General features: G+C 34.2%; 1 protein-coding gene across 8 annotated transcripts in view; it reads left to right on the top strand.

Moving 5' to 3' along the window:
* Positions 1 to 15,762, top strand: part of BIRC6 (baculoviral IAP repeat containing 6) — a 204,381-nt gene that overhangs the window by 172,143 nt on the left and 16,476 nt on the right. For all 8 annotated transcript variants that reach the window (XM_054568064.1, XM_054568109.1, XM_054568100.1 and 5 more), the window contains exons 67-70: positions 6,385 to 6,530; positions 7,324 to 7,434; positions 13,293 to 13,510; positions 15,214 to 15,375. In XM_054568064.1, the coding sequence (XP_054424039.1) occupies positions 6,385 to 6,530; positions 7,324 to 7,434; positions 13,293 to 13,510; positions 15,214 to 15,375 (637 nt within the window). The remainder of the gene's footprint in view (positions 1 to 6,384; positions 6,531 to 7,323; positions 7,435 to 13,292; positions 13,511 to 15,213; positions 15,376 to 15,762) is intronic.

Raw genomic sequence — 15,762 nt, 5'->3', positions numbered from 1 at the left:
AAATTGTTTTCTTTATATTTCTAGAAGAAGCCTCTCCCTACCTTGCTTACACACCTTATTGTTTTCTATCCTCCTATATTTTATTGTTGTCTTTACATACCTTATATCTGAAATATCTTTAACTTTTTTCAAGAAGAAATTTGAGTTTATAGAGCAACAGTACTTCATATTTAAAGAATAAGCAGAAATAACTCCCTCTATTGATGACCAGTTATCAATCAACATTTATTTTAGACTCTTAGAAAGAAGATTTTAAGGTTGTGGGTTTGATTCCTGGTCAGAGCAATGCCTAGGTTGTGGGTTTGGTCCCAGTTGGGGTGCATTGAAAAGGCAACTGATCGATACCTCTTTCTCATATCAGTGTTTCTCACCCTCTTTTCCATTCTCTCTTAAAAAAATAAAATCAATAAACATGTCCTCGGGTGAGGATTAAAAAACAAATACGAACTTGAAAGCCTCAGTTGTCTGCATTAATAAAGGGATTTGTGGCATGGGACATGCATTGTTTCCACCTGAAATGAAATACATTTGTCTAATGCAGCAATTTCCAACCTTTTTCATCTCATGACACATGTAAAGTAATTACTAAAATTCTGTGGCACACCCAAAAATAGTTTTTGCTGATCTGACCAAATAATAAGTATAATTTTGATTTATTCATATCAGCCAATTATTGTGTTGGCTGTTGTCATTTTTAAATTTGACAATCTAAAGGAAAAAAAGTCAGTGCCCGTGAGTAAATAATCAGGTATTGCATGTTTAAAAAATTCATGCTGGCCCTGGCTGGTGTGGCTCAGTGGATTGAGTGCGGGCCTGTGAAACAGAGGGTCGCTGGTTCGATTCCCAGTCAGGGCACATGCCTAGGTTGTGGGCTGGGTCCCTAATGGGAGGTGCTTGAGAGGCAGCCACACATTGATGTTTCTCTCCCTCTTTTTCTCCCTCCCTTCCCCTAAGAATAAATAAATAAAATCTTAAAAAACAATGTTGCTGCACACTGGTTGAAAAATCTCTGATGTAGTATGAAAATTCATCTGTTCTCAAAATAATTACATTGTGAAAATATGACCCCATAGCTTTATTTCATGTACTAGCCCTAGTGTAATTTATCTCCTGCTGGCCATTCCAATCTGTGTTATATCAAAATGTAGTCAAAGTATAGCCTTAGTAGTTTGGTTTCACTTTTAAATAAGTGTGACAATTAATAGCTTCCTTGGAATAAGAACAAAGGCAATTATTCTGTCTTTGATCCTCTATGCAGTCTTTTCCTGATGAATTCCAGTAGGCAAGTAATCATATTTAGTATTTGATAGTTTCACCAAAAACTTGAAAGAGGGATTTGCTGTCAGATAGTCTTAATTGAGTATAAGGATCTGACGCAAATGACTGTGCCCAATGTAAGGTGCTCTGGACAGTGAGCTTCTCTGTAAGAGCATTAAAGCAAGCATTCTTTATTGCCATTTCCTTTAGCCATTTTGAAGCATTTTCCTGGTCCAAAGAAGGTTATCATATTTTAAAATATATTTAGAATACATAACCAATTCCTTTTTATCTAACTAAGCAATAAGATTAGTTGACCTACTTCTTCGAAGGTATATTTTTTATCAAACTCTTATTTTTAACTCCCTTAGGCTAGTTATCTAGGGCTTTAGTCAGTTAAGAAAGAATTCAGTTCTCGTCCTCCTACTTTGTTTCCGTTGGAAAAACATTTCCTAGTTTATCCTCTTTTCTCTGCCTTACAAAATGACAATGGTCTGATTTCCTAGCCAAGAAGCATTTGTTGTCACCCTGTAGTTTTTAAGTTTCTTTGTCTTTCTTTCTTTCTTTCTTTCTTTTTTTTGATGATCTTGAACAAGTTCAGCATCAGCCTTTTACTTGATGATGGAGATAGCAATGTCAACATTTATTTTAAAGTGTTGCCTGAGTTGGATTGCCCCTGGGTGAAGCATATTATTTGAGGCTACTTCATTGCACAGAGTACCTTCATTATGTCTTACGACATTTAATCTGACCTAAAAGTTACTATGTTTTAATCTGATCTAGAAACTGTTGTATTTTTATAGTTTTCTTATACTCTGTTTTGAATATTTTCTTCTCTCATACTGCTTATTAATGATTCACAAGATAGGGAAGATTTCATTTTCAACTTTTATTTAAACCATATTGAAAACAAAAAAAATGGCAGTTTTGTTTGAAAAAAGTTTAAGTAAAAACAAAAGGGAATCAAGAGTTAAAAACTAAGCATTAAGCTAATCACTGAATATCTTATAGAAATCTTTGCTCCATTTACTGGTGCATTTCAGTAATCATTTTCATGTTTTATGGAGACATGAGAAGCAAATAATTCTCCATAGTAATATTTAAACACATTTTTTGTTTACTTTTAATTTAAATTTATTTTAAACTGTAATTCCTAGCAAAGAGCTTTAGAACTATGAAGTACAGTATGACACATTGTTTTATAGATAAATGTAGAAGTTTCATTCTCTTACAGTTTTAGAATCTTCCTCTAAGATGCTAGTTCTTATTACTTCTGAATCTGGACATTTCAGTATGTAGTCTTCAGATACCTCTTCAGTGTAGCTTTGCTTTGTAAATGTTCATTTCAACTGTGGGACAGTTTTGACTTTAGAATGTGGAGTGCAGGCATTGACGTGATCTTTTTTAATGTTCTACTAAGAAAATAGCTCTATTAAGCTGTTTTCAGTTTAGAGATGAAAAAATAACATAATTCCGATATTTTGTATTTAGTCTTATGAATATCCAGCTTTATTTGGGTGATAGTATTAGCAGAGGCACTTGAATATAACTCAAAGTTGAGTTACAGGTTTTTCCCCATTTGTTTTCTCAAGAAAGTTTTACCCATTTTGCTCACATCCTAGTTCAGATTATATGTCACAGAGCCAAAATATACTTAATTTGTTAGCTGGTAGTTGGAATTCACAGCATAGGGGAAAATGTTTGCAGATAATTCTGTGCAACAGTAGAAACTTCAGTTGATTCCTCATATTTCTTCAGGGCAGTGATCACAACCAGATTCAACGTATGCACAAAGCAGCGGATACCATGGTAGCGGCCGTCGCTGATTGCTTTTACCATGTTGGATCCATTGTCAGTCTCAAAGACCTACTTCCAGCTAGGTGCCTTGAACTCAAATAGCTTTTCACACAGACCTCAGGATGTGAGCGAAGGTATGGCCTTTTTTCATGAGCTGGGCCTACATATGGGTTGACAGTGACCTGCAACTTCTATAGAAAAGAGACTACTGGCTATAGTTTAATGTCAGACAATGACTAGTTGAAGTTATCATTAGGCAGGTAGTGTATGTTCTTCATATATTTGAACTAATCTCCTTTTGGAGATTATCCCTTTTTACCCCCTAGCTGTTTTTGCCAAAAAGACTATCCATGTAAAAATTTCTCAATAGAACCTGATTGTAAAGGTCTAAGATTTATCAGCTTTATGATCGAACCATTGCCTTCAATATGAGATGTATATGATCGTTTATTTTACACATAAGGTGTAAAAAACAGTATTTTTTAAACTGGATATTTTGCACTTAATTTTTTTATTTTGCTGTCAAAAAGCCATAGAATTTGCCATCCTAATTATTTGCACTATTTTAATCATAGGGATTTCTCCTACTAAATCATCTTTCAAAAACTGGAGTAAGGAAATTGGTATTCATGAATAGGGCTTGAAATTTAAGATCAGTAGTTTTCCAGGGTAACTTGCCTTAAATTGCATCGATACAGTTTACTCTCCACACTAGAGGTTCTTGTTTCTTTAAGATGAAAATACCTTAATTTTGGAAAAACAAGCTTCACTCCCATATCTTCCTCATCTGTTTGGGAAGATATGTTTCTTTGAGGAAAATCTTTGAGAGTACAGTGGATCAGCTGATTGATTTTAGGAAACCATCTTTTAAAGTTATAACCATAGCTCTTCTGTTTTCTCAAACTGCTTGCTTTTGTTTTCCTATTACGGATCAGTGGTCCTGTTACCTAAGAATTTTTTAAGCTCTGGTGTAAGATAGAGATTTATTTATAATTGAGGAGCGAGAGTCCTTATAAATACAAAGGGGGTGCTGTCAAGGGGCTTACATAATTTTATGATTGTCAGTGGTTGACGCTGACTGTGAATAGCTGTTGGTAAATACAGAAATTGACACTCCATTTGAGCTTGTCTACCAGAATCATATCTTTATTAAAAATTGTCAGACTCACAATTAAACTATAATCTCAACTTTATTTTATACCTATAAAAGATGCACTATCTTACTTGACTTTAGCAGTAAAAATGTCTGATTTTTCAATTTTGAAACATTCACTATATTTTCCTTACATTCATATGCAAACATGTTTATATACACCTACACATAGAGGAGTTGATGATTAAAATGGTATACAGCATCATATCTAACAAGTGGTTCCTGAGTGGCAAAGGAAAGTTGGCCATGTATTGTCTGTGTCTTCTTACACCTGAAGGAAAATAAGAAGAGAGCCTAGGAGAAAAGGCAATAACACAGTGACACAGTATGCATCTTTGATTAAAGCATCTTACCCGGTGGGGTGGTAGATACCTCATAGTTAAAAATACCTGTGGACACCATGAGAACCAATTCAAAACGCATGCATAACACTGTATCTGTATACCCTTGCTACCCACTGAGGGGATCTTCATAATTTATCTCTTATTTTCTGAGCAGATTTTTGTCTTTGTGGTAAAGAGTAGTTCATTTGTAAATAGATAACAATAATTATTTTGTCAGGATTCTTCTATCTTCTGTTAGTTTTTCATAGTTCTCTGAGGATCCAGGTTCACTTTGTAGGTTGGCCAAAAAACTCCGTTTATTTTTTTCCGTAAAATAAGAGACATATTTTTCATTTTCACCAATAACATTGATTTGGATATTTTGAGTATGTCGGCTAATTTCCTACCTGGTATAATGTTGATTATTCTCAGTTAATGTCTTGATTTGATCACTGTCAACTTTAAGTGATCTACCTGACAGTGGAGTGTAGTCCGGCGAGAATTCTCAAGCACAAAACTTAGCAAACCATTTTTACACTTTTGGTCAGTCACAGCACCATCTCCGTTAATTGCACAAATCTTTTTTTGAGTTTCAGTTGCTTTGTTACCTTGATTGAAATTATAAAGCATAATATGCCAAAAATGTTGCTTATTTTCTTCCATCTTCAGTATTAAAATGTCTACATAAAAATTCACCAGCTTTGATAAGTTTTTTAAAAATGCACGCTGATATGACAGTTGTCACAGTACAAAGTAACAAAATTGTTTAGAATGGAGTTAAAGACAACTGAAGTGCCACTGGAGCCATCTTATGGAAAAAACAAAACAGAATTTTTGGCCAACCCAAAAATAGCAAAGTCCTTTTTTTGGTAGGTATATAACTAGAAAAATAAGTGATGTGCAGTTTAGATCATACATTAGCTTAAGTATTTTAAACATGTTTGTGATTTTAATTTGTTTTAAATTATTTAATAATGAATTAACAAAGATAGATTTTTAGTATCTAAGCAGTAGTATAATGTTTATTTTGTGAATAATGTGCTGAGAATTGAAATAGAAAAAAGGCAATTGATACTTAGTTGTTATTTTCAGTGAATCTTGTAAAATACTACTGCATTCATCTAGAAAATTTAAAGAAATATTATGATGCCTTATACACTGAAACCTTGCTGTAACACATTCTATTATGATAGTCGATTTCATATAAGGTTGGGTACATTTTAGACCTTGAATAGGGAATAATAGAGGATTATCTTTTAAATGATTATGCTCTAAAACTTAGTGTTTATATTAAGTTTTGGTATATGGAAGCACATTTTATTAATTTACGATAGTGAGCCTCACTTTACTCTGGAATATTTCTTTTTTCCCCTCTGGGATATTAATAAACTGTGAGTGAAATGTATTGATAGTGAAATTTAAAAGTATATATGGTTCTTTTATTCCCAAATCTTAGTAGATAGGATAGATACCTGTGACTTTTAGATATAGAAGTGACTTCTTTATTTCTAGGTATTTATGATTGCTATATTTTTAAAGGTGTGGATCCAAGGACACATCGTGTATCTGGGTCTTTTAAGAACATGGCATTTATACAGTGTTTATCTCTTGTTTGATTTTACACTTGAGGGGAAAACCTACCCCAAACATTATTTATTGTGCTAGCTAGACATTATCTTATAGCTTCAGAAGCAATAATAAATTTAATTTAAACTACCCCGATATATATCGTCTATGTCAGATGCGCATAATCATTTTGATTTTTAACCGCTATTACTTAAGAGGTATTTATTTTTCAATGCCAAAAGCTTATTAATTTTCCTTCATTTTTTTCCATATTAAAATTTTTTTCAGATCTAAAAGGGAAAATGCAAAAACAGGTGTAAAACCAGATGCATCTGATCCAGAACCAGAAGGACTTACCCTTTTGGTACCAGATATCCAAAAGACGGCCGAGATCGTGTATGCAGCCACCACCAGTTTGCGGCAAGCAAATCAAGGTTCAGTTCTGTGTCTTTTATGCTCCTTTTCTTTTGATCAAAGATGTTTTTTTGTTCACTTAATGAAAACTGCCTTTCTCTTCCCTGTATGTTAATGGAGTTTCAAGCAAGTTCACTTACGTAAATTTTGATCTATGTCAGGTTTTCAAGTTAATTATTTCAGTAATCTTTCACTGTAAAATATTTATATACCATGTAGGATTGCTAACCCTAAATTTAGTAGGCTGAGCATGCATCATAAATTTTTTTCTCATTAAAAGTCATTAACTTGAAAAATACCATTGTGTTAGATAGAAAATAGTACTGTTTGTGAATTAAGACTAAGACTGTGTGTGAGCCCTGGCTGGTGGGGCTCAGTGGATTGAGCCCCAACCAGCCAACTGTGAAATGTCACCAGTTTGATTCCTAGTCTGGGCACGTGTTTGGGTTGCAGGCCAGGTCCCCAGTTGAGTGCATGTGCTGAGAGATATAAAAAAATGACTGTGAGAATTTAGTTAAAACTGAAATTTTCATGGAATAGCAGCAGAGGATATAAATGATTTTGCATTATCTATTTCACTTGTGTTTTTTTTTTCCCCTTGAATGGATGAAACCTAATTACCATTTTAAGAATTTAAATTTTAAAGTTGTATTGCTTTTAATTCTATTAGTTTTGTTTATGAAAAAGAAAGAAAATTTTTTATTCTTAAAATGGTACCATAAGAAGATGATTGTAAAGAATTTAATTTTTTGGGATTCAAAACTTGAATTCTAGAAGTTAACTGTTTTTGTTTTAATCTTCTAAAATTAACAGAAAAAAAATTAGGTGACTATTCGAAGAAGGTGGCTATGAAACCCAAACCTCCATCAGTATTGAAATCCCTGGAAGAAAAATATGAGGCTGTTATGAAGAGATTACAGTTTGGTAAGTTGAAATTTTAATCTTCATTTCTTTAAATTTCATTTCACATTTTTTAATAGTGCTATTGAAATATGTTCTAGTAAATTAAAGATTTTAAAACTTGCTTGGACCATGAATTACTCATATCCTATCTCTCTCGCTCTCGCTCTGTTTCTGTGTACACACACACACATACACACAATTTTATCATCTTTTTATCTCTTGGTATTTATAGCTATATTTATATTTATATTTGGAAATCATGATTCAGTAGAAACCTAGGAAAAACAAAGCCAGATGTCTAACAAACAGGAGGAAAGTTTTTTTCTGTATATCCTGATCTGGAGGACGCGTAGGACCTGGGACTTTGAACTAAGGATGTTACCGTTACCATTTCAGAATTCCATGAGATTTACCTTTGGAAAATGTAGTTCACTTGTATCTTTTCCCATTTCAAAACTGTTGACAAGTAAGGACTGATGAAAAGATTTTAGCAGCATCCCATATAAGGTGTTGGTTTATAAATAAACACTAGAATTCCAAATTTCAATGACCATTGTTAACTTTTACTATCTGTGCTTCTTTTCCATCTTTTAGAACCGGCCCAAAGGACTTTGACTATATTAAATAGAACACTAAAGTACGAGTCAGATACGTATATTTTGGTCATGCAGTCTTTGAAACCTCAGTATACAAGGGCGGGACCCAAAGAAACCTGGAATTTATTTATAAAAATCGTGTATTTATTCTTACATTTTTAAACATCAGTCACCTTCAAAGCCCTCTCCATTTGATGTAATTACACTCATCGAGATGTTTTTTCGACTGCTGAGAACAGTGTTTGAACTCATTAATTCTGATGCTTTTTAGTGCTTCTGCCGTTTATTATTTCACCTCTTCCATACTGGCAAAACGTTTCCTTTTGAGGGCGTTTTTCTGGAGGGTAAAAAAAAAGTGATTAGGGAGGGTGGGCACGAGGGTCCTGCCATTTTTGGTCAAAAACTGTTGAGCACTCAGTGCAGTGTGTACAGATGTGCTCGTAAGTCATCTGTCATGAAATCGGCAAACACATTGACAGAGTCTTCAAAAAAAAATCACTGAAGCGGAAAACAGCCTCTCACAACAACGCCAGCTGGTGCGCTGATATGAATGGGCTGCTAGAACACTTACCTAACTGGGTTTGCGAGCCTGTACTACACGGGGCCTGTCCTCCAGAAAACAATTCCAGTTTTTGAGGGGGGTGTTGCGGAGGGGGGCCCCCCCTTATAAATTATTTAGCTTTTGCCCTACTTAACCTCCCAGATTGGTTTGCAATAAAAATCACATGAGGTAATGTACATGAAGATTATTTGAAAACAAAGCATTCAGGCAGGTCTTTGAAAAGGTCTTATTCATGAAAAGACCTTAAGATTGTGTGCTATTGGTAGACTTGAAACAAAAATCGATGGTAGATGGGTTTATCTTTAGCTTCACATTTCTATACACTTTCCTACTTTGTGACAGCCTATTTTCCACAAAAATTTTCATTCCCCTTCCCCAGCTCAGAATGCCTAAAGAAACTAGTTCTGCCACTTTATAAATGACTGCGCTTCTATTCTGAACGAGATTTGGTCTGTGACATGTCCCAACTAGGTAATAGTGCAAATCTGTTGAAACCTTTAATGTGTACTTCTGAATTAAATGAATGGAGTTTTGAACCTCAAGTCAATGGACAGTAACTTTGTTGGGAAATCCCTGAAAGCATGAGTAAGTCACAGATAAATCTTGAAAAAAAACCAAGACCTTTTAAGTATATTCTTGTAGAGATGTCGGAAGGGCATCAGTTGGTTGTGTCTCCACTCACTCACCCCACTAGATGTAGTACTAATATTTGCATGAGATAAAAGGGAAGGAAAAGCAGTCCATGGTCATAATATGTCTAGTCCAAGATTTTAAATAGCATTTTATAAACCATATATGATTTTCTGTTGTTACTGAGCTCTGGATTTACTCTTTTAGAATTCATAAAGGCTTCAGATACGATAACTAGACTTAATCTGCTTTTAGTTTCTTAATTTTTATTTTGGCTTTTGGGTTTTTATATTAAATATTTTTGCTCTTATTTTGTGTCTATAACTTGAAAGGAGTGGGAGGTGTCCTGAATAGGGTGGGGGAGAGAATAGTGATTTGTCTAACCATGAATTTGTTTCCTCCTCCTTGGAAATACATTCCACCCTTGGGTGACAAAAATTTATATAGACTTGAGTTATTTTGTGTAATCTTAGTTTATCATTGAAAAGCTGCTTTTGACTTTTCAGAAAAAATTTTCAAGTTTTTATCCACCCCCCCCCCACCACCACACACACATTTATTACTGAAGTTTGTTGATCCTGAGGCAACACTGTGGGATATGACTTTTATTTTTTTGTTCTGATTTGCAATACCTTTCTTATTTCTTTTAAAAATTTTTCCATAATCTATGCCAAGCAGATTTCTTCTTTCTATACTTTTGTTTGGGATTTGGTTAATTTCTAGTAATATTACAGCCTTTTGCCTCAATTTGGCAATCTAGTCTCTTTCTTTCACTCTAAGTATGTTAACATGTTTTTCAAACAACACTTCTGAAGAAGCATCTAATTAAAAGTTTATTTTTGTAAGTAATAAAACTAAATAGCTTATTTGGATTATTTGAATTGGATTAAGCATTGATAAGATTGTTTATAGGTTTTTAAGCTCATTAATTTCTACAGTATTTTATTAAATTGTTCTATATTATTTACTGTTGCAATACAAAATTACTCTAAAGACTCTGATGCCTAAAACCTATTATTGCCTGTTTCCATGTGTCAGGAATTCAGGAATGGTTCATCTCACTGGTTCCGGCATAGGCGTCCCCTGAGTTTGCGGTCAGAATGTTGGCTGAATCTGCACTCATGTGAAAACGGGACTGGGTTTGGGGCTGTGTGTTCAGGCTCACGTGTTTGGCTGTCGATAGCTCTTTGACATGTGGGACTCTCTGTAGGACTTGTTTTTTTGTTTTGTTTTAAATTAATTTTGTCATATTTTTATTAAATGGCAGAAAGGCAATAAAGAGTGCATTTTTTTAAAATACATTTTTTATTTTTGTTAAAAAGTGTATTTCAACAGTGTGCAAGGATGGAATAATGGAAACAGGGTTCAAGAGGCCCAGTGACTTGAGGTTGGAGCTTTCTCTGGGGGCCTGGTAGTCCTGGGATGTGTGTTCCTCCCTTCCTGGGACCTTGTTTCTCTTCCTAAGAACTGGGTCTCTAGGCCACAGGTAAAAAACTTCCATAGGACCCTTGAGTGTCTTCACACACCACATGTAGTTTGTCCGAGAGAGAACATTGCTCTTTGTGACGTGGTTTTGAAGTCATACTCGGTTGTTTGTGCTTCGTTCATTAGAATCAAGTCACTAAGTCTGTCCCATACTCAAGGATAGGGAATCAATTTCCGCCTTTTGAAGAGAGTGTGAAATAATTTGTCAAAGTATTTTAAACCACCAAGCTTCTGTTAGGAAAAATAACAAGTTCTAGGATTCTCCAACAAGTTTTCTGAAATGTGTTGAAATTAAATATTTTATTTGAGCTTTTGGTTTTGGTCCAATTACTAGGTCATACACAAATATGTATTATTTGCTTTTAAAACATACTGTAGTTGAAAGTGTTTAGCCGCATTCCATCTCTGTATATTTTTTAGTTCTTTCAATACAAAATGAAGTTTTATTTTATCAACATGATTGTGCTTATGCTTCTATATGTATGACAGATTCTAATTTAAAGTTATTACCTCTAAGAAATTCAGTCATATGTCAGAGCCCTTGACGAACATTAGCCATCCAGAAGTTTCTTTCATATCAAAGAAATTCATAAATTCTCTAAGGTGGATGTGACTTTAAACACAGTGGGTTTTGCTACTGATTGATTTTTAAAGTAATTCAGAAAAAAAAATACAGATTTTCTGTCTAGCTTTTTATGAAAAATAACTGCATTTTCTACCTTGTGTAACAGACATTTTCTAATGTCATGATTCTTGTACTGTTTGATTTATTGATTGCCTAATCATTCCATCATATGATATACTGTCATTTGTTTATCAATAACTGGACCTTTAGGTTGTTGCCAGTTTTTCAATACCATATGCAACAAACATCTCAATGGCTATTATTGCATGTAGAGATTTGTACATATCCATGATTATTTCCTTAGGACAGATTAATAGGGAATTGCTGAATCAAACAGCATGTATATTTTTAGCAACTAGCTATTATCTTTGATTGAATATATTAATAAAACTTTGGTATTACTAGACCCTGTCCTATTACAGATATGATATCAGAGTTTTCCTCCAGGCATGTGAATGAGCTCATCTTTTTACCTGATGGGTTGCTATTTAAAAGATTCAAAGAAAATTTCCTTCTTAAATTAGATTCTAATTGTACAGAATTGGTGATAATTTCTATAAGAAATTAACAAAAAGTTCCTTTTTCTCACGGAAAGATTTGTTAAAGATTGTGGTACTCTATTTTAAACACTGTAGAGCACAGACATGGGACAATCTTTACAAGTCTTTCCCTTTTTGTTAGACTATAAGTTCTTTAAAGGCACATATGGTTTCCTATGTCATTTAACCCAAACAGCCTCGCCTAGAACCTTGTACCAAGTAAGTTCTTTGTAAATTTTATATGATAATGCTAATTATAATAAAGCATTAATGTTTTTCCATATGTTTAAAATTGTATGAACACAGGATCAAAGTTATTGTTGCTTCTAATGACAGTATTTGCCCTAGTGAGTGGTTTTGACTTAATGTTACAATTTATTTTAATAGCTTTATGTTAATCCATTGGTGGGGTAGGGTTAATCTGAATTGGAGATAAAGCTCAAATCCACACTTTCCTTTCTATGGTATATAGCTTATAAATAAATTATAACAAGTCATTCTAAATCTCCTTAAATAAATGGTTAATAATGAGTCCATTAATTATATCTTGCCAAAGTACTTGGATTACTTTAATCTTCTTTTATTCTATTAATGTAAATTCGAGAAGTAATATAAGAATAAACTCCAGCCTGGCATTTCTGATTTTTGAAATCAGTGCAAATGCAATATACAGGGTCCAGGACAAATAACACCCCCTTTTTTAATTACAAAATGTTTTATTACAAAATCATAAGCCTGTAGTTCTATAACATAACAATATCACACTCAAGCACACCATATGACATTTTAGGTGAAGTGTTCAAATTGCTATCCATCTTGTGCAAGATATTTATGTACCTTACCAACCACACTCCAGCAGATTTGCTTCGGCCAGACCCTGTATGTATATAAAGACTTTCTCTGGTTTTTAAAAATGAATATAATGAGAATACTTTCTGGCATTTCTTAATTATTTTAGCTAAAACTTTATATACTGTTCTTTTTAAGAATAAATTGTCTGCTGCTTTGTATAGTAATTTAGCTACTTGATATAATCTACCAGCATATTCACACTGTAGATTAAAAATGGCCAGTGGTTCATTTGGTTGGAGCATCATCCCATACACCAAAAGGTTGCAAGTTCAATCCCCAGTTGAGGGGAGGAAACCAGTCAATGTTTCTCTCTCTTTTTGTCCCTTTCTCTCTTTCTAAAGTCAGTAAGCATATCTTTGGGTGAGGATTTAAATAAATAAACAGTCATTTCCAGTTTTTGCTTCCATTATATATTCCGTCTGTGCAGTGGTAGATGTTACGTAAACATTTATAGTTTGCTGTTCTTTCACATTGCAGCCCTTTCCATTTTGAGTAGAAGGGCTAATGATTTATTTGTGATTTCTGTCATTATAGCTACTATCCTCCATTCTGGTTCTTTTTTATTTTTCATGGTTTCTCTCTTTTTTTAGATACATTTGAGATGGTTTCTGAAGATGAAGATGGGAAGTTGGGGTTTAAAATAAATTACCACTACATGTCTCAGGTGAAAAATGCAAATGATGCCAACAGTGCCGCCAGAGCGCGCCGCCTTGCCCAGGAAGCTGTCACACTCTCAACCTCTCTGCCCCTGTCATCGTCCTCCAGTGTGTTTGTGCGCTGTGATGAGGAGCGGCTTGACATCATGAAGGTGGAAAAAACACCTTTTTGCGTTATCACCCTTAGTATTCAAACAATCATACAAAGCACTAGACATAGCGTGAATTTTAATAAGTTTAAAAATTTCTGTTGACCATTTTGGACATCAGTGAAAGGAGTGTTTTTCTAATGTTAGTTCAGAATATGTGGGTAAGACTGCTACTCAAAATAAAGATTTAGAAGGAAATACCAAATACCTTCCTTGAGCAAAGGCCGTATGCAGCGCAGCCTGTTACAGTTTCACGGAAGAGTGGTCTTGGGCCATACATTAAATACGTTTTGACATGTAATCACACATACACAAAATCTCATTATGTTTGAAGTAAATTTACAATTTTGTATTGGGCCACATTCACCTCCATCCTGGGCTGCATCAGGCTGCAGGTTGGATACCCTCTGAGCACAGTATCACAGGATTAATGTTAGTCAGTAGGAAAAAAGTTACAGGATTTCTTCCTTGTCATTTAAGATACTTCTCTCATGTTTTATACTATCAGGCTTTAAGCATTATTTATTTTCTTTTCTAGGAAATTTATATATTTAATAGATCCATAAAATCTATGAACTTAGTAATGGTAGTACAATAATAATAACTCGTACCTTATGTTTTAACACTGGTGATTTAAAGATTTGGCACCTAGGGGATCTTTCTTTACATTTATGATTTAATTCATAGGTTAAATATTCTGTCTTTCTTAGGTACACTGATGAAACTATTGACCCATTGATTTGAGGAAGGTTTTTTTGTTTGCTTGCTTTTTTGATTTGTTCCTTTGGGCTATTTTAAATAGCAGTTTCATACACCTTGCCTATTTGGCCCTAGTTACCTGTTTCCTGTTACAAACAATAGTGCCAGTTATAGGATGATTGCTTAGGGAAGTGTGTTATCACCAAATGGATCACATAAATTTGAACTTGTAACTTTGTCTCTGTTAAGCAATAAGCTGTACCTAACATAAAGTTTCCCAGAATGGAGCCCCAAAGCATAAATCAGTTACACAAATGAAGACTCTAGTGCAACTTGCTTCCACACACAGCTCCTCGGAACCAGAGGCTTTGCTGTTCATGCCTTACACAATAAATATCTGGGGATTGGTTAAACAAAATGTGTTCAATAATTCTGGTACTCACTGTTGGGTTCGGTGCTATTTCTTGGACTACCAAAAATCCTAAGAAAAATACCTACTGATCTCTCAAAACCTTTTTATCGTAAGTTGTCACATGAGAACTTTATTCCTGTTATCTACTTCTCTCATCCCAGGGAGAAATATTAAAAGTAAGTTATTTTTAAAAACATTAACATATCTGAACGTTTAAAGCAGAAAATTAACCATATACCTTTGATATATAATAATGAATGTACCTAGTATTTCAAATTGTTGAAAATTCTATAAAGAACATTATGAAGGAAAGTTCTCAGGAAAAAGTAACAGTATTTTAAAAGGTATTTGATGTTAAGGTAAGCTTTCCTGCTGCCATTAAAGCATCTGTCTTTTAATAGTTCATTTTTATCAAAACCAAATCATTTCATCTAATTTATAACCATGTCCTTGTCCTGTATTCATTTTTAACACATTATAGAAGAGATGTATATAGGATGTCAGAAAGTTTTTATTTCACATTGGATTATGATTTTCTGCATAGCACGTTGAATAGTAACGTAGACTTCTGTGTGTGTGTGTGTATGCATTCTAGGTTCTGATAACTGGCCCAGCGGACACTCCTTATGCAAATGGCTGCTTTGAGTTCGATGTCTATTTTCCCCAAGATTATCCCAGTTCTCCCCCTCTTGTGAATTTAGAAACAACTGGTGGTCATAGTGTGCGATTCAATCCAAACCTTTATAACGATGGCAAGGTAATGTAATTATAGTTTCTTGTTTCTAGTGCCACAGTGTTGTAACCTTCTTTGAAATTTGAACAAAAATTTTGTTTTAGTTATCTTACTTCCAGAGTACATAGCTTTCTTCATGCTTTTCTTCCCTATATGCAAAGATTGGCTTCAGAATGAGAGAGAAGGAACTGAAAGGGGCAGAAATACAACAGTGTTAAGCACTTACAATCTTCAGTTACTGAGGGACAGACTTACTTAACACATTTCTTGGCCAATGGAGAGCTTTCTCCAATCTGGAGATAGTAGAGCGAGCTGTCGGATTTTGCCTCTCACTTTTCTTTCCAGAGCTCCAGTTCCAGTTATCATTTCACAAGTGCCTGCAGGTAGATGACTCACGAAGGCATGGTCCTC

The sequence above is a fragment of the Pteronotus mesoamericanus genome, unplaced genomic scaffold (genome assembly GCF_021234165.1).
Source record: "Pteronotus mesoamericanus isolate MK-2021 breed Mesoamerican mustached bat unplaced genomic scaffold, CSHL_Meso_final contig_101, whole genome shotgun sequence".
Lineage (NCBI taxonomy): Eukaryota > Metazoa > Chordata > Mammalia > Chiroptera > Mormoopidae > Pteronotus > Pteronotus mesoamericanus.
Note: the sequence above shows the minus strand (reverse complement) of the source record. Positions and strands in the feature narration are given on the sequence as shown.